This window comes from Microcaecilia unicolor, chromosome 2 (genome assembly GCF_901765095.1).
Source record: "Microcaecilia unicolor chromosome 2, aMicUni1.1, whole genome shotgun sequence".
In the NCBI taxonomy this organism is placed as follows: domain Eukaryota; kingdom Metazoa; phylum Chordata; class Amphibia; order Gymnophiona; family Siphonopidae; genus Microcaecilia; species Microcaecilia unicolor.
This window is the reverse complement of record NC_044032.1, coordinates 447,808,853-447,830,823: the sequence shown is the minus strand read 5'-3', so window position 1 is coordinate 447,830,823 and position 21,971 is coordinate 447,808,853. Positions and strand designations below refer to the sequence as shown.

At 44.6% G+C, this 21,971-nt stretch overlaps 1 protein-coding gene across 2 annotated transcripts in view; it reads left to right on the top strand.

The window, feature by feature from the left end:
- The window catches only part of WDR54 (WD repeat domain 54), a 112,493-nt gene that overhangs the window by 82,775 nt on the left and 7,747 nt on the right, over positions 1 to 21,971 (top strand). For both annotated transcript variants that reach the window (XM_030190913.1, XM_030190912.1), the window contains exons 8-9: positions 10,990 to 11,152; positions 21,519 to 21,593. In XM_030190913.1, the coding sequence (XP_030046773.1) occupies positions 10,990 to 11,152; positions 21,519 to 21,593 (238 nt within the window). The remainder of the gene's footprint in view (positions 1 to 10,989; positions 11,153 to 21,518; positions 21,594 to 21,971) is intronic.

Genomic DNA, 21,971 nt, shown 5'->3' with positions numbered 1-21,971 from the left:
TCCCTCTCCTCAGTGTAGCTCCACTTTTAAACACAGTTCATTGGAGCCCTGCTTGCAATACAGTTCAGCTTGGGCCTGCTTTCCACACAGTTCACTTTGGCCCTGCTTTCAATATGGTTTTCTCCAGCACTGCTTCTAATCCAGTACTTAGTAGCACTGCTCTTTCCCACAGCTAATGAGCACTGCTCACAATTCAGTTCAGTTAGCAATGTTTTCCTCCTCAATTCAGTTTTAGCACTGCTTTCAAACACAGTTTAGTTTAGCATTGCCTTCAAACACAGTTCATCTTAGAAATGAAATTAAACAGTTCAATTCAATGGCAATATGGTCTAAGTCACTTTCTCACTCTTAGACCTAATGACCCACCTCCCTCATTTGTCAGCACAAAACCACCTGACATCCAGCCACCGGGTCAATTCACCAAGGCTTCATTCACTCTCTCCAGTTCAGTTCATAACTCACTTTTAGAGCCCTCCACCAGCACTTCCCTTTCCTCCTCATTCTCCCCTCCTTTCTCCTCTTCCAGTTCCATTCTCTCTTCCCCTTCCTCCCGGTCTAGGGGCTCCTCCCTTCCCCCATCTGACTCCATCTCCCAATCACACCCCGGCTCCTCCCTCCCTTGCATAGATTCTTCTCCCTTCACCTGATCTGTCTGCTGGTGCTGCACTGCCTTCTGGGGCTTGTAGTTTCTTAGCTCCTGGCTTCTCTGATGTTGCCCTGCCTTCTGGGCTTTGTAGTTCCTTGGTTCTGAATCTCTCTGGTGCTGCACTGCCTTCTGGGGCTTGTAGTTTCTTTGCTCTTCACACTATACATAATGATACTTGTGAGATTTTTTTATATGTTGCCAGGGTATTGCAGTACATGCATTGAATCTGTGAATGTATTGTGGAAATGTGGTAAAGTTTGCATTCTTACTATTATTTTTATATAATCTATTTTAATGATGATCTTTCTTATACATTTATTGATTTATTGTTTGTAGATCCCTGATGATGGTTTTTCTGAAACTTGGCTAGGTTAGGTCTTGTTTCCATTAAAGTTGACATTTGGATAAACTCTTGCTTTCTTTGTCCTTCCTTGGGTCGCTTCTACTGTTTGGTTGTCTGTCCAGACATTCTGAAAACCCAATGGGACCGGGTGTGTCCCGAGGACTGGGTTGGGAATGGCTGCTTTAGAAACAGGAAGGTCATTCCAGAGAGAATACAATAATTGAGAATGCTAAGCAGCGAGTAATAACAAACCTGAAGAAATGACAGATCACAAAGAAGGCTTTGTTGTAAAGAATGAAGGGACCTGGAGTAATATGTGATCTGGAAGGGAAGAGGTTCAGAGGTCAGGTAAAATTATGACCCTGGTGGGGAAAGTGGTATTGGAGTATCTTGGAAAGTACATACTCATCTACCAAAAGTGGAAGAATCTCAACTGGACAGACTGGAGGGGCCACTTGTTCAGTACCCATGTTTTATCATTCCCACCTTAGTAATTCCCTTATCTCTTATTTGTCCTGTTTGTCTGTCCTAATTAGATTGTAAGCTCTATCGAGCAGGGACTGTCTCTTTGTGTACAGTGCTGCATACGTCTAGTAGTGCTATAAGTACTACTACTTATCATTTCTATAGCGCTACTAGACGTACGCAGCGTTGTACACTTGAACATGAAGAGACAGTACCTGCGCGACAGAGCTTACAATCTAATTAGGACAGGGAAACAGGACAAACAAGAGATAAGGGAATATTAAAGTGAGGATGATAAAATAAGGGTTCTGAACAAGTGAATAAGGGTTAGGAGTTAAAAGTAGCATCAAAAAGTGGGCTTTTAGCTTAGATTTGAAGACGGCCAGAGATGGAGCTTGACATACTGGCTCAGGAAGTCTATTCCAGGCATATGGTGCAGCAAGATAAAAGGAATGGAGTCTGGAGTTAACAGTGGAGGAGAAGGGTGCAGATAAGAGAGATTTATCCAGTGAACGGAGTTCCTGGGGAGGAATGTAGGGAGAGATGAGAGTGGAGAGGTACTGAGGAGCTGCAGAGTGAATGCACTTATGTCAATAAGAGGAGTTTGAACTGTATGCGGAAACGGATAGGAAGCCAGTGAAGTGACTTGAGGAGAGGGCTAATATGAGCATAATGACACTGGCGGAATATTAGTTGTGCAGCAGAATTTTGAACAGATTGAAGAGGTGAGAGATGGCTAAGTGGGAGACCTGTGAGAAGCAAGTTGCAATAGTCTAAGCGAGAGGTGATAAGAGTGTGGACTTCTTGTAGTGTGCTCAGAAAGGAAAGGGCGAATTTTGGTGATATTATAGAGAAAGAAACGACAGGTTTTAGCAGTCTGCTGAATATGTGCAGAGAAGAAGAGGGAGGAGTCGAAGATGACCCCAAGGTTACGAGCTGATGAGACAGGAGAGTGTTATCCACAGAAATAGAGAATGGGGGAACAGGAGAGGTTGGTTTAGGGGGAAAGATTAGAAGCTCAGTCTTGGTCATGTTTAGTTGTTGATTTTTTTAAAATAAATTTATTACAAATGTACAACAACTTCAATACTTGAAAAGTAATACAGGCGTATTAATTGACTAATAAATGAGTCAAAAAGAATATAGGAAAATTTAGTACAGGAAAAATATAAGCCTTCTTTAGACCACAACTATGAGGGAAGGAGATACATTTTCAGGAGAGAATTTAAGGAATATTGTTAAATTATATATAGTTTAATACACAAACCCGATTCATTATACATTTAAATCAATCCATTAGATGTACTATCAGGCATTTAGTTGTTCTGGTAAAAAGAAAATATATTTAAGCCCTAAATATTTAATCACACATTTTCAAGGATAATTTAAATAGAAAGAAGCTCCTATCTCTAGGGCTTCCTTCCTTAGGGCAAGAAATTCTTTTCTTCTTTCCTGAGTTTGTCTTGTAACATCAGGGTACATCCATATCTTTTTCCCGTAAAATAAAGATTGTGATTTTTTGAAAAATAAATGTTTAACTGCTTCCAAATTCTGTTCAAACACAAAAGATACCATCAAAGTCTTTCTTTCAGAGTTTTCTGATATGGATGATTCAAGAATCTCAGTTAAATTTAGGATCAATTGTTTTTCATTTCCTTGAAGGGGAATTTGAGATTCCATCTCTAATTGAAGTTCTGGAGACTTTTTATTTGCTGCATAAAATATGAGATTTAGTGGAGGAATAAAGTCAGAGGAATATCCCAGAATTTCTGTTAGGTACTTTTTAAAAGCATCCAATGGAGAAATCCCAATCGAGTAAGGAAAATTCAAAAAGCGAAGATTCATTCGACAATTATGATTTTCTGTTTGTTCTATTTTTCTGTGAATCTGAGTTTATCTTTAATAGTTGTTGTGGCAAAGTCTTGATATTTTTTTACTTCCTCATTTAAGACTGCCATTTGATTTTTAGAGTCTGCTTTTAAAGTTTCAAAGGAATTAGAAAGAAGTTCAACTGTACTTACTAATGTTGAAATTTCTGTAGTAGAGTTGGTTAGCTTTACATCTAACTTCTGGAGAGCGTCCCAAATGCTCTCCAGCGTTACCGTCTCCGGTCTAGTTGATAAAGATCTCATTGTCTGCAGGCCCTGAGGCGTCAGACCTCCGTAGGTTGAATTTTCTCCAGAGCCCCTAGTCCAGGGTCGTTCTTCACCGACTTCCGGTTCTAGCAATCCTGGTTGGGAAAGACAACCTTCGGACGGAGGCGGTGGATTGCGCTCTGGGGGCAATAAGGCGGTATCTAGCCCCAAGTCACAGGGGTCTCCTCCTCCTGGGATAGCAGGGCTCCCTCCGGTTTTCAAATCGGGTGTCGTCGTTGCGAACCTCTCGATGGTGAGTTGCGAAGGTGAGGAGGTTCTGGTGGCCGAGGCTCCAGCCTTAACCAGACCTTTTAGTATGAGGCATTTTTTAGGGAGGAATATGGTAATATTCCGAGCTCAACACGAGACGTCTCAGCAGCAAGCTCTGTGCACCGCCATCTTGTCTCCTCCCCTCGGTCATGTTTAGTTTCAGATGGCACTGAGACATCCAGGCAGCAGTGTCAGACAGGCAGGCTGATACTTTGGCCTGGATTTCGGCTGAGATTTGTGGTGTGGAGAGGTAGATCTGGGAGTCATCAGCGTAAAGATGATACTGAAAACCATGGGATGAGATCAGAGTACCAAGGGATGAAGTATAGATGGAGAAAAGAAGAGGTCCCAGGACAGATCCCTGAGGTACACCAACTGACAGTGGGATAGAAGTAGAGGAGGATCCACTAGAGGATACACTAAAGGTACACTGGGAGAGATAAGAAGAAAACCCTGAAATCCAAGTGAGGACAGCGTATCAAGGAGTAGGCTGTTATCAACAGTGTCAAAAGCAGCAGATAGATCGAGAAGGATGAGGATAGAATAGAGACCTTTGGATCTGGCCAGGAACAGATTACTGGAGACTTTAGCAAGTGCTGTTTCAGTAGTAGTAGTAGAAGTAATTTACAATTTTCCTTATGATGCCACCTTGGAAGTAAATGGTTTTCTTAACTCAGAGCACCGTGAAAGATGGCATTGGCATGAGAACCAAAGTCCTTTCTTCTTTGAGTCACAAGAGGCAGTTCACACCTGTTCATGGGGGAGCTACAGTAATGAAGCAAAAGATGAATTTCAGAATGAAGGAAATATCCCCTCTTTTTTGTGGGGGAAAAAGTGGGGAGGAGCAGTGACTGATATCCAAATTGCTTTGTGCAGTGTTTGGTAAGAAAGTGTTGCCTTTTACCATATACTAAAATAAGTAAAATTTTATCTCTAAGTAGTTGGAAATATCAAAGGGTATGTCTTATTTGCTGAGCACAACCTCAGATATTTATTTATTTATTTGTTACATTTGTACCCCACATTTTCCCACCTATTTGCAGGCTCAGTGTGGCTTATATAGTACCGTAAAGGCGTTCGCCAGTCAGTTGATAACAAATACAAGGTTGTAGAGTGGTCAAATGAGGTAGGTGTGTGTCAGGCACCGTGAAGGTCGTATGGAATGAAGATTGTATATTGTCCAGTACGAACATTGGTTGAGCTGTGTTGCTGGACGTGGGGATTTACGTTGGATCGGTGAGGTAAGCCTTTTTGAAGAGGTTGGTTTTTTGTGATTTTCTGAAGTTTAGGTGGTTATGGATTGTTTTTACAGCTTTCGGGAGTCCACTCCATAATTGTGTGCTTACGTAGAAGAAGGTGGATGCGTAAGTTGTTTTGTATTTAAGTCCTTTGCAATTTGGGTAATGTAAGTTAGGTATGATCGTGATGATCCGATTCTGTTTCTGGTTGGTGGATCTATAAGGTCTGTCATGTATCCTGGGACTACGCCGTAGATAATTTTGTGGACAAAGGTGCATATTTTGAAGATGATCTGTTCTTTGATTGGGAGCCAGTGCAGCTTTTCTTGAAGGGGTTTAGCACTTTCGAGTCGTGATTTACCAAATATCAGCCTGGCAGCTGTGTTTTGGGCGGTCTGGAGTTTTTTTGCGAGTTCTTTACATCCCGCATAGATTGCGTTGCAGGAATCTGCATGGCTTAGGACCATTGATTGTATTAGGTTTCGAAAGATTTCCCTCTAGAAGAAAGGTTTTATTCATTTAAGTTTCCACATTGAGTAGAACATTTTCTTTATTACGGAGTTTACTTGGCTTTCAAGGGTAAGGTTGCAGTCAATTGTGACGCCGTGTAATTTTAGGCTGTCTGAGGTAGGGAGGGTGTGTTCTAGTGTGTTTATGGTTGTGGGTTTGTACTTGTTACGTTGAGATGAGAGGATGAGCCAGTGTGTTTTTTCAGTGTTCAGTTTCAGTTGCAATGAGTTTGCCAAGGAGTTCATGATGTTCAGGCCGTCATTGATGTTAGACCAAATGTTAGACCATTGGAAGAATGGTCTAACATTTGGCAATTAAAATTCAATGCGAAGAAATGCAAAGTGATGCACTTAGGGAGTAGAAATCCAAGGGAGGCGTATGTGTTAGGTGGGGAGACCCTGATAGACACGGACGGGGAGAGGGATCTTGGGGTGATAGTATCTGAGGACCTGAAGGCGATGAAACAGTGCGACAAGGCGGTGGCCGTAGCGAGAAGGTTGCTAGGCTGTATAGAGAGAGGTGTGACCAGCAGAAGAAAGGAGGTTTTAATGCCCCTGTATAAGACATTGGTGAGGCCCCACCTGGAGTATTGTGTTCAGTTTTGGAGGTCGTACCTTGCGAAGGATGTTAAAAAAATGGAAGCGGTGCAAAAAAAAGCTACGAGGATGGTATGGGAGTTGCGTTCCAAGACGTATGAAGAGAGACTTACTGACCTGAACATGTATACTCTGGAGGAAAGGAGGAACAGGGGTAATATGATACAGACGTTCAAATATTTGAAAGGTATTAATCCGCAAACAAATCTTTTCTGGAGATGGGAAGGCGGTAGAACGAGAGGACATGAAATGAGATTGAAGGGGGGCAGACTCAGGAAAGATGTCAGGAAGTATTTCTTCACAGAGAGGGTGGTGAACGCTTGGAATGCCCTCCCGCGGGAGGTGGTGGAGATGAAAACGGTAACGGAATTCAAACATGCGTGGGATAGGCATAAAGGAATCCTGTGCAGAAGGAATGGATCCACAGAAGCTTAGCTGAAATTGGGTGGCGGGGTGAAGAGGGGTTGGTGGTTGAGAGGCTAGGATAGGGGAGGGCAGACTTATACGGGGTCTGTGCCGGAGCCGGTGATGGGAGGCGGGACTGGTGGTTGGGAGGCGGGAAATACTGCTGGACAGACTTATACGGTCTGTGCCCTGAAAAAGACAGGTACAAATCAAGGTAAGGTATACACATATGAGTTTATCGTGGGCAGACTAGATGGACCGTGCTGGTCTTTTTCTGCCGTCATCTACTATGTTACTATTTCATTTGTTATTTCTGTCAAGTCATGACTGAAGGGGATGTAGATAGTGACGTCGTCTGCATAGATGAACGGGTTGAGACCTCAGTTGGATAGGTACTTTGCCAGTGGGATCATCATATTGTTGAAGAGTATTGGTGATAATGGTGATCCTTGAGGTACTCCACAGGTAGCTTTCCACGGTGATGATATGTTTGAGTTTGATTTTACTCGGTATGTTCTGGTGGCTAGAAAACCCTTTATCCAGAAGTACGTTTCCATCAATCCCAAAATGGCCAAGGAGTCTTAGTAGTATATTGTGGTTTACCATGTCAAATGCGCTTGACATATTGAATTAGAGGAGAAGTATACTTTTGCCTGTGGCAATTTCTTGCTTGAACTTGGCCAGGAGTGTAACTAGGACAGTTTCGGTACTGTGGTGGGGGCGGAACCCTGACTGTGAGTCGTGTAGTATTGAGAACTTGTCCATATATTCTGTAAACTGTTTGGTCACCAAGCTGTCCATCAGTTAATTACTAATGGTATAGATGCAATTGGGCGGTAATTGGTTAGGTCGTTTGTGTTTTTCTTGGCGTCTTTTGGTATTGGGATGAGTAGGATGTTGCCATATTCCTCGGGGAAGAGACCATGTTGTAGCATGAAGTTTAGGTGGAATGTGAGGTCTGTTATGAAGCGGTCAGGGGCGGATTTGAGTAGATGACTGGGACATATGTCCAGTTTGCAGTGGGTGTTGGCAAATCTATGAGTCGTTTTTGTGACTGATTCAATGGTGAGGAGAGTAAATGTTGTCCAGAGACGGTCGGCTGGGCATCCACCAGGGATTTGGTCCAGGTCGTTGAAGTTTTCGATGTCCGTGTTATGCTGAGGAAGTGTGCTGCGTAATTTTATTATTTTTTCATTAAAGTAGTTAGCAAGTTTGTCTGCGGGTGGGGTGTCTTTGTTGGCTTTGGTGATAGGGGTGGTGTCAAGTAGCTTATTTACGAGTTGAAATAATTTCTTCATATCTTTGTAATGCGGTCCTATTTTAGTTTTGTAATAGGACCTTTTGGCTTGTCTTATGGCGTATTTGTATTTTCTGTGTCCTTGTTTCCATGCGTTAAGTGTATGTTCATCTTTTATTTTTTCCCATGCTCGTTCAAGTTTCCTGGATTGTGTTTTGAGTTTTTATTAATTCGTCATTGAACCATGGTATCGAATTTTGTCTTCTTGATATTCTTGTCTTTAAGGGCGCTATTTCGTTTAGTCGCTTCTACATCTGTCCTCCCAGTGGTTGAGGTAGTGTATGAAGTCGATAGGTGTTTTCCATTCATTGTCATATATCAGTTGCCAGAATATTTGTGGATCTATTTGCTCTCTCGTGGTGTAAGTTGTGAGTGCTGGTGTATGGTTTAGTCCCTTCTTCCGCCAGTCTAGAGAGAGGTTTAGTTTATAGTGGTCGGTCCATGGTGTTTATGTCCACTTGATGTCTGTTATTAATAGGTTATGATCTGTGGACAGTTTGTGTGATAGGAGGTCTAGAGTGTGTCTTTTGGTGTGGGTAGCTTGTATGTGAGGCCATTTGAGGTCCCAGGACTGTAGGAAGTCTTTGCATTCACGTACGTTGGTGGAGTTGTGATCTTCTAGGTGAAGGTTTATGTCGCCTAGTATTAATGTATTAGAGCTGTTTACACAGGTGTTTGAGATGAAGTCCGTGAAAGTGGGCTGGCTTTCATTCCAGTTTCCGGGTGGTCTGTAAAATAGGACGCAGTTCAGATGATCGATCAGGGATTTGTTATGAATTCTGAATGATGCAATTTCTAATTGGGGTGTTATGTATTCGGTGATGTTATGGATTCGGCTATGGTTTCGGTGTTTGGCATATTATTGCTATTCATCCTCCTCTCTTTTCTGTCCTGGTCCAATGAATGATTTTGTAGCCTGGAGGGCATAGTTCAAGGATTATGGGGTCCTTTTGATCGTGAATCCATGTTTTGTTGATGAAGATAAGATCAAGGTTTTCTGAGATGATCCAGTGTGATATTGTTGTTGTTTTGTTGGCTATGGACCTAGCATTAATGTAGCCCACTTGGATATTTTGATATGGGGCTGCTAGGTTTGGTGATGTGTGGATTTTTAGTAGTTGCCGTTTGTTGGGTGGTGTGTGTTTGTTGTGATCTTTCCTTCCGTTTTGTTGGTATTGTCTGTATTTAGATAGACTTCCTTTAATTTGATGGGTGTCAGTTTGGTGAAGTGTGGAATGTTTGATCAGCCTTCGGTAATGTTGTAGGATGGGTATGATACTATTTTCTGTAAGTGGGATTGATAGTGTTAGGTGGATCAGTGAGAAGGAGTAGATTATTAGGAGTATTTTGATTATGTTCATTTTGAGGTCAGTTTGGGATGATGGGTTACTCACAATTAGATGCTTGGAGGTGTTGTCCTGGGCGCAGAGCTCAGTTGCTCCCGGTGCAGCTGTAGGATTTACGCTGGGTTTCTTGAAGTGTATGTGTTGCTTCAGTGACAGGAGGAGTCGAGGTGTTTAGCAGGAGTCGCGTCGTTTAGCAGCTCGGGTCGTCATTACTCCTGGGAGCTGGGGGCAGTGTAAGTCAGATCTGGAGATCCCCGGGATTTTCTGGGTCAGGTAGAGCCTTAGGACTGGAACACGTCTTTGTATTGACGGCCGCTGCTGCTTTCAATACAATGCAGCGGTCATCAATCATAGCCCACCGCTGCGATTCTCCATTTCCCTGTTCCTTCTTTTCGTGAGCCGCTAATCCCTCTTTTTGTGAGCCGCTAATCCCTCCTTCCATGGCGAGTCCCCGAGGGGGCCGAACCAGGAGATGTAATAGATTGGAGTGGAAGCGAGTCTATCTAGTCCATTGAGACATTGGGTTAGTTTCCATTTCCACTCCCCGTGCCGCCGTCATTTCATTCACTCAAAACACAGCAAGCAAACCTGTGAGCTTCTGCATCCACGTTGTTGTTCTTTGATGTCGGGTGAGGCCAGGCCGGTGAAGGAGCGGCTCCAGGCGGGCCTGTGCGGTCTCCGTTCGTCGGCCCCCCTCTGCCCAGACCCGATTGGCTCTCAGGCGTCCTGATTCCTAAGGCCGGCGCCGGATGGCAGGCGGACCACTGAACTCCACTTTGAACGGCAACGGTCGCACGCCGGTCGCCCTCCCATGCAGCTAGGCCTGGCTCGGTGTCTTACGTCTGCCGGGGCGTCTGGTCTCTTGTCTGGTGGGTGGGGGTTGAGTCAGTGCCTGGCCAGCACCGGTGGATCCACGTGGACTTCGAATTTCCCGGCCAGAAGCCATCTGCAGTTCCACCGGGTTCGCCCTTCAGACCGCCGTTCTCGTCCTCAGCTCCACAGCCTCGCCAGGTGAGTGTGACTCATCCTGGTCAGGGGTCAGTCACCACTCTACCTGGAGCTTGCGCGGACCCGACCTATACGGGCGCTATCTTTGCTATGCGTGTTACACCTGCTCTTTGGCTAAATGTTTTCTTGTCAACTTGTTGGCCAGAATTTAGCTGCATAAAAAGAGGCAAGTTTGGATGCATTCCTGGGGTGCAGCAAAACTCTATCCAGCCACTGCTTATGATCAGTTTTGACTTCAATGATGTAAATTCCACACAAACAGCCTCTGCACTGTGGAGGAGGGGGCCCACATAGCCCACACTTGTATTTTCTGAGGTGGATCTTCACTCCTCGATGGGCTTTTACAATATTTTGCTTTGGGGCCCTTAATTTGAACTTCACCTAACTTTATCCAGTCAGCCAGTGGCAGAACAAGTCCGTTTGCTTTGAAGCCTCTCTAAAGTTATCTGGGTAACTTAAAATTACTATTTGGATAGCTTTACTGTTGACTTACTTGTTTAAAGTGATTAATTTTCTGGTCTGATTGAAATTTATGGTACAAGACCTTGAATATTATTTAGTAAATAAATAACATTTTCTACTATGCAATTCTACAGTAGGTACAGTGTTCACTGCCAAAAATAACCAAAAAAAAGTGCCTGTTTCTGAGCTTGGTAAATAACAATGGTTGCATGGTCTGAAATGCGGTAAGTAGTAGAAAGCAGTGTAAAATTTGAGTTGTTTGATGCAGGTGCACATGCTCATCGGTGAAGATGTGGAAAGGAGTCATAGCTGCAGCTTATGGAAGCGGTCAGATCCGGATTTATGATGCTGCATCAGGGATGGTGCATGCTGAAGTGAACGCACATGCCAGATGGATTTATGCTTTAGACATTGCACCCAATTCTGGAAAGGTAATTATCTGTATCCTCACTGTTAAACTTTGTGAATGTAAGCAGGCCTAGGAGAATAAAAAGTTTAATTTTAAATCTAACTATATATACTAGCCAGTTGGTTCATGTTGAGGTGCACACTAGAGAGTTGCACAGGGACAGAAATCTTACTACTACTACTACTACTTAACATTTCTAGAGCGCTACTAGGGTTACGCAGCGCTGTACAAATTAACGAATAAGGACGGTCCCTGCTCAGAAGAGCTTACAATCTAAAAGACGAAATGCCAAGTTGGGGTAGATGAGATTTCCTGAGAAGAGATGAAGTGATTAGGTGCCGAAGGCGACATTGAAGAGGTGGGCTTTGAGCAATGATTTGAAGATGGGGAGGGAGGGGGCCCGGCGTATGGGCTCAGGGAGTTTGTTCCAAGCATGGGGTGAGGCGAGGCAGAAAGGGCGAAGCCTAGAGTTGGCGGTGGTGGAGAAGGGTACTGAAAGGAGGGATTTGTCTTGAGAGCGGAGGTTACGGGTAGGGACGTAAGGGGAGATGAGGGTAGAGAGGTAAGGAGGGGCTGCAGATCGAGTGCATTTGTAGGTGAGTAGGAGAAGCTTGAACTGTATTCGGTATCTGATCGGAAGCCAGTGAAGTGACTTGAGAAGAGGGGTGATATGAGTATATCAGTTAAGGCGGAAGATAAGACGTGCGGCAGAGTTCTGAATGGACTGAAGGGGGGATAGATGGCTAAGTGGGAGGCCGGTGAGGAGTAGGTTGCAGTAGTCAAGGCGAGAGGTAATGAGAGAGTGGATGAGAGTTCGGGTGGTGTGCTCAGAGAGGAAGGGGCGAATTTTGCTAATGTTATAGAGGAAGAAGCGACAGGTCTTGGCTATCTGCTGGATATGCGCAGAGAAGGAGAGGGAGGAGTCGAAGCTGACACCGAGGTTGCGGCCAGATGAGACGGGGACGATGAGGGTGTTATCAACTGAGATAGAGAGTGGAGGGAGAGGAGAAGTGGGTTTGGGTGGGAAAACAATAAGTTCAGTTTTGGCCATGTTCAGTTTCAGGTGGTGGTTGGACATCCAGGCAGCAATGTCGGATAAGCAGGCCGATACCTTGGCCTGGGTTTCCGCAGTGATTTCTGGTGTGGAGAGATAAAGCTAGGTGTCGTCAGCATAAAGATGATAGTGAAAACCATGAGAAGAGATCAGGGAGCCTAAGGAAGAGGTGTAAATTGAGAAAAGAAGGGGCCCAAGGACAGAGCCTTGAGGAACTCCAACAGAGAGCGGGATAGGGGAGGAGGACGAACCATGAGAGTGTACTCTGAAGGTACGATGGGAGAGATAGGCGGAGAACCAGGAGAGGACAGAGCCCTGGAACCCAAAGGAGGACAGTGTGTCAAGAAGTAGGTTGTGATTGACAGTGTCGAAAGCGGCGGATAGGTCGATGAGGATGAGGATGGAGTAGTGACCTTTGGATTTGGCGAGGAACAGGTCATTGAAGACCTTAGATAGTGCTGTTTCTGTCGAGTGTAGGGGGCAAAAGCCGGATTGGAGTGGATCGAGGATGGCATGAGTGGATTGAAAATCAATGCAGCGGCTGTGAATGGCGCGTTCAAGTATCTTGGAGAGGAAGGGTAGGAGGGAAATGGGGCGGTAGTTGGAGGGACAGGTAGGGTCAAGTGATGGTTTTTTGAGGAGTGGTGTGACTACAGCATGCTTGAAGGTGTCCGGGACAGTTGCAGTGGAGAGAGAGAGGTTGAGGATATGACAGATGGTGGGGGTGATAGTAGGAGTGATGGTGATAAGTAAGTTGGTGGGGATGGGGTCTGAGGAACAGGTGGTGGATTTCGAGATGGAGAGGAGATGGGCGGTTTCTTCTTCGGTGATAGCAGGAAAAGAGGAGAAGGAGGCCTGGGTAGGTTGGTTGAGAGAGTGGGTTATAGGATGAAGAGGAGGAGAAGGTTTGGTGGTGAATTCGAGGTTGATCTTCTGGACCTTGTCACGGAAGTAGTCGGCCAGAGATTGAGGAGAGAGTGAGGGGGAGGTGGGAGCGGAGGGCACTTTGAGGAGGGAGTTGAGGGTGGCAAAGAGACGACGTGGGTTAGAGCTGAGGGAATTAGTTAGTTGGGTGTAATAGTCCTGTTTAGCGAGGAATAGGGAGGATTGGAAGGAGGATAGCATGAATTTGAAGTGAATGAAGTCAGTATGGGCGCGAGATTTCCTCCAGAGGCGTTCAGCCGAACGGGCACAGGAGCGAAGGTAACGGGTGCAAGGGGTCAGCCAGGGCTGGGGATTGGTACGCCTTGTGGAACGGGAGATGGACGGTGCAAGGGTGTCTAGAGCAGAGGAGAGAGTGGCATTGTAAGTGGAGACAGCTATGTCAACAGATTTGGAGGACATGATGGAAGGGAGGAGATCAGAGATACTAGAGGATAAGGTGGGAGGTCAACAGCCTGGAGATTTCTGGACGTAGTAGTTAGTGTTGGGCGAGATTGAGGGGGAGGGTGCTGAAGTGTGAATGTGATTAGGTGGTGGTCAGAGATAGGAAGAGCGGAAACGCAGAAATTGGAGGGTGAGCAAGTAGAAGAGAGGACGAGATCAAGACAGTGGCCAGATTTGTGAGTAGGGGTTGTGGGGCTCAGTTGGAGGTTGAAGGAGGAGGTAAGAGTGAGGAACTGAGAAACATAAGAGTCGGATGGGTTATCAGTGTGAATGTTGAAGTCACCAAGAATGAGGGATGGGGATGAGGGCTCAAGAAAAACGGAGAGCCAGGCATCGAAGTCGGTAAGGAAGGAAGGGAGGGATTTATCAGGGGGGCGGTAGATGACTGCAACTCTGAGTGGCAGTGGGTGGAATAGACGGATAGAGTGAACTTCAAAGGATGAGAAGCAGTGAGACTGAGGTAGGTGGAGAGGTTGAAAACTGCAGGAGGGCGAAAGTAGTAGCCCGACGACGCCACCGCGGCCAGTTGGGCAGGGCGAATGGGAGAAAAGATAACCACCGTGGCATAGGGCTGCGATTGAGGCAGAGTCGTCAGGGGTGAGCCAGGTTTCAGTTAGGGCGAGCAGTTGAAGGGAATGGGAGATGAAGAGATCGTGGGTGAAGGGAAGTTTGTTGCAGATCGAGTGGGCGTTCCACAGGGCGCACGAGAAGGGGAGGGGGGAGGAGGGGAATAGAGATGAGATTGGAGAAATCGTGGGGACGTTTGCATAGATGAGATTGGATGTGGTTGGATGTGGTTGCAAATCTTACCTATCCCCACTGGAATCTTAGCCGTCCCCACCCATCCCTGCAGGAATTTAACCAGTCCCCACCCATCCCCTCAAGACTTTAACCCATCCCTTCCCATCCCCACAAGACTTTAACATGTCCCCACTCAGTCCCACAAGAATTTAATGGTACCTAAAAAAAAATTCCTGTCGGCTCTCTGTCTCTCTCTGGGTTCGAGCAAAGAATGGGTATTAATCCAAGTTTTCAGAAGTATCATACATTTTTTTATTCGGATTGCCGTCAGACCTGATGTCTGAGTAACTGGGTGCAAAATGGTTGTATTGTCAGCATAGCTATACACCCTAAAACCAGCCAAATTCATTATATTACCAAGAGATGATATCAGAATATTAAACAATGTTGATGAGAAAGGGAAACCCCGTGGAACCCACAGCCAGCACTCCATGGCTCAGATAAGTACTTCTTAAATTTCACATTATAAGTCCTAGAGGTAAGAAAGCCCTCAGACCAAGATAATACATTGCCACCAATACTGAAGCTATCAAGATATTAAAAAATCAATTGGTGTTCCACAAGGTCAAATGTACGTGATAGATCAAATTGTACAATTATGGCCCTTTGGCCTTTACCCAAGAGCATTCTTCCCTCTGCTATTAATGCACCAAGAACTGTTTCTATGCTAAAAACAAACAAAAAACCTTATGAAAACCAGACTGTGAATCATGAAGTAAGTCAGATTTATCCAGAAAAAGAGGTTAATTGTTTTGTCACAAACCGCTCCAATAACTTAACAAATATAGGAATTGGTGCCACAGGGTGATAATTGGTAACATCTGCTGAACCGTTTTTAACAATCAGGGTGAGAATTATATTGCATACTTAGTTGGAAATTTACCCCGGGCTAACTGATGATTAATTCGAATCAATAATAATGACACACAAGATTCTGGAGCTGCATTCATTAAATAGGGAGGGCAGGTGTCCAGAAAACAGTAGGGGCAAAACAGTGAACGCAAGTCAGATTCACAGATATGTTCAAAATCATACCACACTCTATCTGCAGGTAATGCATCGGTAACAATTGATAAAACTTCCAGAGATCCTGTATGTTTCTATTTGCAGTTTGTGTATTTTACCTCTAAAGTAATCTGCTAGTGATTGAGTGGAAGGAGATCCTTCTAAATCCTGTTGCATTATATTTGTTGGTTTTAAGTAATGTGTCACTATTTGGAACAGTTTCTTCTGATTTATCAAATCTTCACCCACCAGTTTTGAGTAAAAGATTTTCCTCTTTGTTTTAATCATATATTTATAGTAACTAATTACCTTCCTCCACTCCTCCCTCTTACCCTCAACCTTATCTTTTTGCCAGGAACGCTCTAAACGTCTCCATAGTTGCTTTTGTGTTTTCAGTTCTGCATCATACCAGGGGTTGTTTCTTTGCACCCTAATTTGCTTCTTAGTTTTAGGGGCAACAATATCTAAAATCTCTTCAGAAATATAATTCCAATTATCAATAAAACTTCATTATGCTCAGAGCCGTGAATTCTCTGCTCTATATTGGACCAGAAAAAGTCAGAAGCTATCTTTCCTCTAGTAGTAACTGAGACAGAAGATACAGGTTTTCGTTTTGCCCTTTCCCTCCAGGTTAAGGTGAACTCAAGTAAATGGTGATCAGATCAAATAACCAACTTCCAATCGACATTACTTACTTTCCAGGAATGTAGCTGGGAAGCTGAATCAGCCAACAAATCAAAATGATGCCTTTTCTCATGAGAGGAATAAAATTTTGGCTAACATAGGTTTAAGGATTCCATGTAAATCCATTACATTATGATTTTGGATATTCTGTAGATGTAGGTTGATATCTCCAAGAAGGAGCAGATGATCGCAACCTATAGAACTCTGAGACAAGCAATCTGGAATCAAAACCTCCAATTTGTCCACCGGGAGCTCAATCTTACAGTTCCCAGCACAAGCGGGTACTTGCAGAGGAACTCTCCGCCCTTCTAAAGGCTGGTGCGGTCCAACCCGTTCCACCAGGGGAAGAAGGGCTGGGATTCTATTCCAGGTATTTCCTTGTGCAGAAGAAAACAGGGGGGATGCGTCCCATCCTAGACCTATGTGGCCTGAACAAATTTCTAGTTCGAGAAAAGTTCAGGATGGTTTCCCTGTGCACCCTTCTTCCCATGATTCAAGAGAACAATTGGCTATGCTCTCTTGACTTAAAGGATGTTTACACACATATCTCGATCCTTCTAGCTCACAGGAAGTATCTTCGATTTCGGCTGGGAACTCAGCACTTTCAGTACTGTGTGCTGCCTTTTGGGATGGCGTCTGCGCCCAGAGTATTCACAAAGTGCCTGGCGGTAGTCGCAGCGGCACTACGCAGATTGGGCGTGCATGTTTTCCCTTATCTCGATGATTGGCTGGTGAAGAGCACTTCGAAGGCAGGCGCTCAGCAGTCCATGTGAATGACTATTCAGGTGCTAGAACTACTGGGGTTCATAATCAATTACCCCAAGTCCCATCTCACTCCATTGCAAAAGTTGGAATTCATTGGCGCCCTGTTGAACACAAAGACAGTTCGAGCTTATCTTCCCGAGACAAGGGCAGACAACCCCTGTCCCTGGTGTCTATAGTTCGAGCATCTCAACAGATCACGGCTCGGCAGATGTTGAGACTTCTGGGGCACATGGCCTCCACAGTTCATGTGACTCCCATGGCACATCTACACATGAGATCGGCTCAATGGACCCTAGCTTCCCAGTGGTATCAAGCTGCGGAGAATCTAGAGGATGTAATCCAACTGTCCACCGACTTCCGGAATTCTCTGCAGTGGTGGGCGATTCAATCCAATCTGACCTTGGGGCATCCAGTCCAAGTTCCTCAGCCACAAAAAGTGCTGACGACGGATGCATCCCTCCTGGGGTGGGGAGCTCATGTAGATGGGCTTCACACTCAAGGAGCCTGGTCCTTTCAGGAAAAAAGTCTTCAGATTAATCTCCTGGAATTGCGAGCGATCTGGAACACTCTAAAGACTTTCAGAGACCGGCTGTCCAACCAAATCATATTGATTCAGACAGACAATCAGGTTGCCATGTATTACACCAACAAGCATGGGGGCACCGGATCTCACCCTCTGTGTCAGGAAGCCGTCCAGATGTGGCTTTGGGCAATCTGTCATGGTATGTTTCTCCAAGCCACATACCTGGCAGGCGTAAACAACAGTCTGGCCAACAAACTAGCAGGATAATGCAACCTCATGGGTGGTCGCTGAACATGGACATAGCCCGCGCGATCTTCCGAGCGTGGGGCACCCCCTCGGTGGATCTTTTTGCCACTCAATCCAATCACAAGGTCCCTCAGTTCTGTTCCAGGCTTTAGGCCCACGACAGACTAGCGTCAGATGCCTTTCTTCTACATTGGGGAACAGGCCTCCTGTATGCGTATCCTCCCATACCTCTAATAGGGAAGACTTTGCTGAAACTCAAACAAGACTACGGAACTATGATTCTGATAGCTCCTTCTGGCCGCGTCAGATTTGGTTTCCTCTTCTGGAGTTGTCCTCCGAGGAACTGTGGAGATTGGAATGTTTTCCCAACCCTCATCACCCAGAACGGGTCGCTTCTTCATCCCAACCTCCAGTCTCTGGCTCTCACCGCCTGGATGTTGAGAGCTTAGAATTTGCCTCCTTGGGTCTCCCGAGTCTTGCTTGCTTCTAGAAAAGATTCCACGAAGAGGTGTTACTCTTTCAAGTGGAGGAGGTTTGCCCTCTGGTGTGACAGCAAGGCCCTTTCTTGTCCTACACAGACCCTGCTTGAATACCTTCTACACTTACCAGAGTCTGGCTTCAAAACCAACTCCGTAAGAGTTCACCTTAGTGCGATTAGTTCTTATCATTGCCATGTAGAGGGTAAGCCTATCTCTGGACAGCCTTTAGTTGTTCGCTTCATGAGGGGTTTGCTTTTGTCAAAGCCCCCTATCAAACCTCAACCAGTGTCATGGGATCTCAACGTCGTTCTCACCAAGCTGATGAAAGCTTCTTTTGAGCCACTAAATTCCTGCCATCTGAAGTACTTGACCTGGAAGGTCATTTTCTTGGTGGCTGTTACTTCAGCTCGTAGGGTCAGTGAGCTTCAGGCCTTGGTAGTGCATGCACCTTATATCAAATTTCATCACAACAGAGTAGTCCTCCGCACGCACCCTAAGTTCCTGCCAAAGGTGGTGTTGGAGTTCCATTTGAACCAGTCAATTGTCTTGCTAACATTCTTTCCCTGTCCTCATACCTGCCCTGGTGAAAGCAGTTTGCATACTGCAAGAGAGCATTGGCCCTTACGTGGAGTGGACAAAGCCCTTCAGACAGTCCACCCAGTTGTTTTTCTTTCAATCCAAACAGGAGGAGAGTTCAGAACCCTTATTTCATCATCCTCACTTTAATATTCCCTCATCTCTTGTTTGTCCTGTTTGTCCTAATTAGATTGTAAGCTCTGTCGAGAAGGAACTGTCTCTTCATATTCAGGTGTACAGCGCTGCGTACGTCTGGTAGTGCTATAGAAATGATGAGTAGTAGTAGAGTCGCCATCGGAAAATGCACAATCTCCAATTGACTAGCAGATTGCATTTCCTTCACATGCCCAAGCTGGGCTGTCTTTAGAGGGCCATGTAATGGCTCATAATGTTAGAGCCATGGCTGCGTCAGTGGCTCATTTAAAAGCCTCCATTGAGGAGATTTGCAAGGCTGCAACGTGGTCATCAGTCCACACATTCACTTCTCACTACTGCCTTCAGCAGGATACCCGACACGACAGTCGATTTGAGCAGTCAGTGCTGCAGACTCTGTTCGGGGTTCAGAATCCAACTCCACCCCCACTAGACCCATTTTTGTTCTGTTCCAGGCTGCACTCTCAGTTAGTTTATGGTTTCAGGTCAATCTATGTTATGTCCTTGCCGTTGCAAGGCCCAGTTGACCAATGGTCATTGTTTTGAGTGAGCCTGGTTGCTACCCCACATGTGAGAATAAGCAGCCTGCTTGTCCTTGGAGAAAGCGAAGATACTTACCTGTAGCAGGTATTCTCTGAGGAGAGCGGGCTGATTGTTCTCACAAACCTGCCCTCCTCCCCTTTGGAGTTGTTCTTGTTGTTTGTTGCTTCTATGCTTTTTGATTAAACTAAGGAAGCACGCTTACGCGACGGGCGGGAAGTCATCCGCACATGCGCGGTGCATGCAATTTGCGCGCTAGAAGACTCTAGCAAAACTTTGTTTTTATTTTGCTGGCAAAATGCCGGTTCCTGGGCCGATGCGGACATCGACCCACATGTGAGAACAATCAGCCTGCTGTCCTTGGAGAATACCTGGTAAGTATCTCCGCTTTCTCCTTTCCTGCCTTGAGGCTACAGAATCTTGTTTCTCTCTGTCCAGGTTCATAGCCTAGCTCACTTCAAATGGTAATTAGTTCTCAACAGATGGAAATGTGCTGCAGCCTAAAAAAGTCTCCAACTAGCTTCTTTGAACACACTTATTGAAAACAGTGAATTGCATGACTCATTGTCTTTCAGTTACCTGGCCAGAAGAGGGAAGGAAGGGGTGGGGTGCTTGCTTGTACTGGGCACCAAATGACCATGTTTGTTTCTTTGTAATCCACAGAAGAAAAAAATGTCTCCACATTTCACCATCTGTAGATTGTTTATTTGATCTAAATCTCAGTTTAATCTGATTGTTTGTTGTTCTATTTCTTATCATTCCATATAATTAGATTGTTACAATTATTTTAAACTTATGAATGTTTACAATGCAAAATTTTAAATTTTATTTATTTTTTGTATGTCACTCTCGTTTATTTAATTTGTTATTTATTTATTTATCTCATTTTGTATGTGGATCCAATAGACCCCTGATGCAGGCTTATGGGCCGAAACACGGCTGTGTCGGGTCATTTTTTAGCTGTTGATATTAAAGACTTCCCGAGATCCTCTTTGTGCAGTCCTCACTTTCTTGTCCATTGCCTTTGTTATACATAAGGGTTTTTCCTCCTCCTTTCCATATCTGAACCTCCTGATAAAAAAAGGACAATTAAAGCATTTTCATTTAATTGGCCAGAAACGGCTCCTGGCTGGTTATATCGCTTGTTCGGGGCTAACTGCTAATTTTCAGTGGCACTTAACAGGTTAAGAAAAATTGGCTTTCAGCTGACAGAAATTTCATTCGTATCCACAGACTTTGGACCAACTTTATTCGTTTAAGGTTGCATATGATCTTGGAAATAGTGCCTACCTCTGCACAATGCACACTGGAAGACTCCTGAAGCGGGCGTTTTGACGCCATAATACAGCAGCTGTGTCAAGTCGTTTGAGTTGTTCCAATAAAGATCACCTTTTTGAATGAGTTGTAAAGTGAAACATTCTATTTCTGCTCTGTACCTCTTGTTGGGAGAGTTTTATTGGTTGATCTGGAAATGCTCTTTGAATGAATAATTATATTCTAGATTCTCTGTGAGTACTTGAGTTCCTCACTACAGACCTCAGAGGTGTGCAGCTAGGTCCCAGCAGCCACCAGAACCAGAGGTCTCAACCCTGGTGTAGTTTGGTTCCATTAGGCTGTTCCACTTTGGTTTTATTTATTTATTACATTTGCACCCCGCGCTTTCCCACATACAGCAGGCTCAATGTGGCTTACATAGTAAAAAAAAAAAAAAGCATTACAAAGAACATGTAAGAGGAATATTATAAACTGTGATAAACACAGTGACAACAATGCCCAAGAATATATGAATTGGAATAGGGAAGGTATACAAGGATAGGGAAGGTAAAATGGAAGGAGATTTATGTGCATATAATATATAAATATATGTGGTTTGTGTTTTCATGATTTTGTAATAAACTTAAATGCTTGGCTTCTGTCACTTTGTAGTTTCCTGTCAGTCCCAACCATCCTACTCCCTGATTGTAGCTCTGAGGAGGGAGTTTGGGGGGGGGGGGGGGGGTGGGCAAGATGCCGGGGAAGGGCAGGGGCACTATCTCATCCCTCACCTCAGGCAGCAAATTGCCTTGGGCCACACCTGGTTACTTATTATGTCAGGCATGCATACTGTGCATGAATATCTAAGCTGTATGTTAACTGACTCCTGTCATTCTTTTTCTTTTTTTCATTCTTGACCCAGTTGCTCTCTGGAGCTGAAGATTCCTTTGTACAGATATGGAAACTCATCAAAACCCCAGAATCAGACACTGTTGAGGTACTTTGAAAGGGCATGGCTTGTTATGAATGCATGTGAAACTTGAGAGCATGAAACTAACACTTGATCAATGATCAATCAAAACTTTCAATAAATGCAATATTTTTTTTTTTACCTTGGAGATACAGTATTTGAATTGCTATCATGTCCCCCTTTCTCTCCTGTCTTTCAAGACTGATGTGTAGATCCCTGAGTTTAACTTCATAAACTTTATGGTATAGTAGCCCTCATCTGGATTGCCTCTACCTTCTGTCATTCTGGAGGTGCAGCTTCCACAGTATTCCAATAATTAGAACAGTGGTATTTTTCCAGTAATTATACTTCTGTTATGCATGCTGACATCATCCTAGCTTGCCATACTGTTTGGCAGTCGAGGCA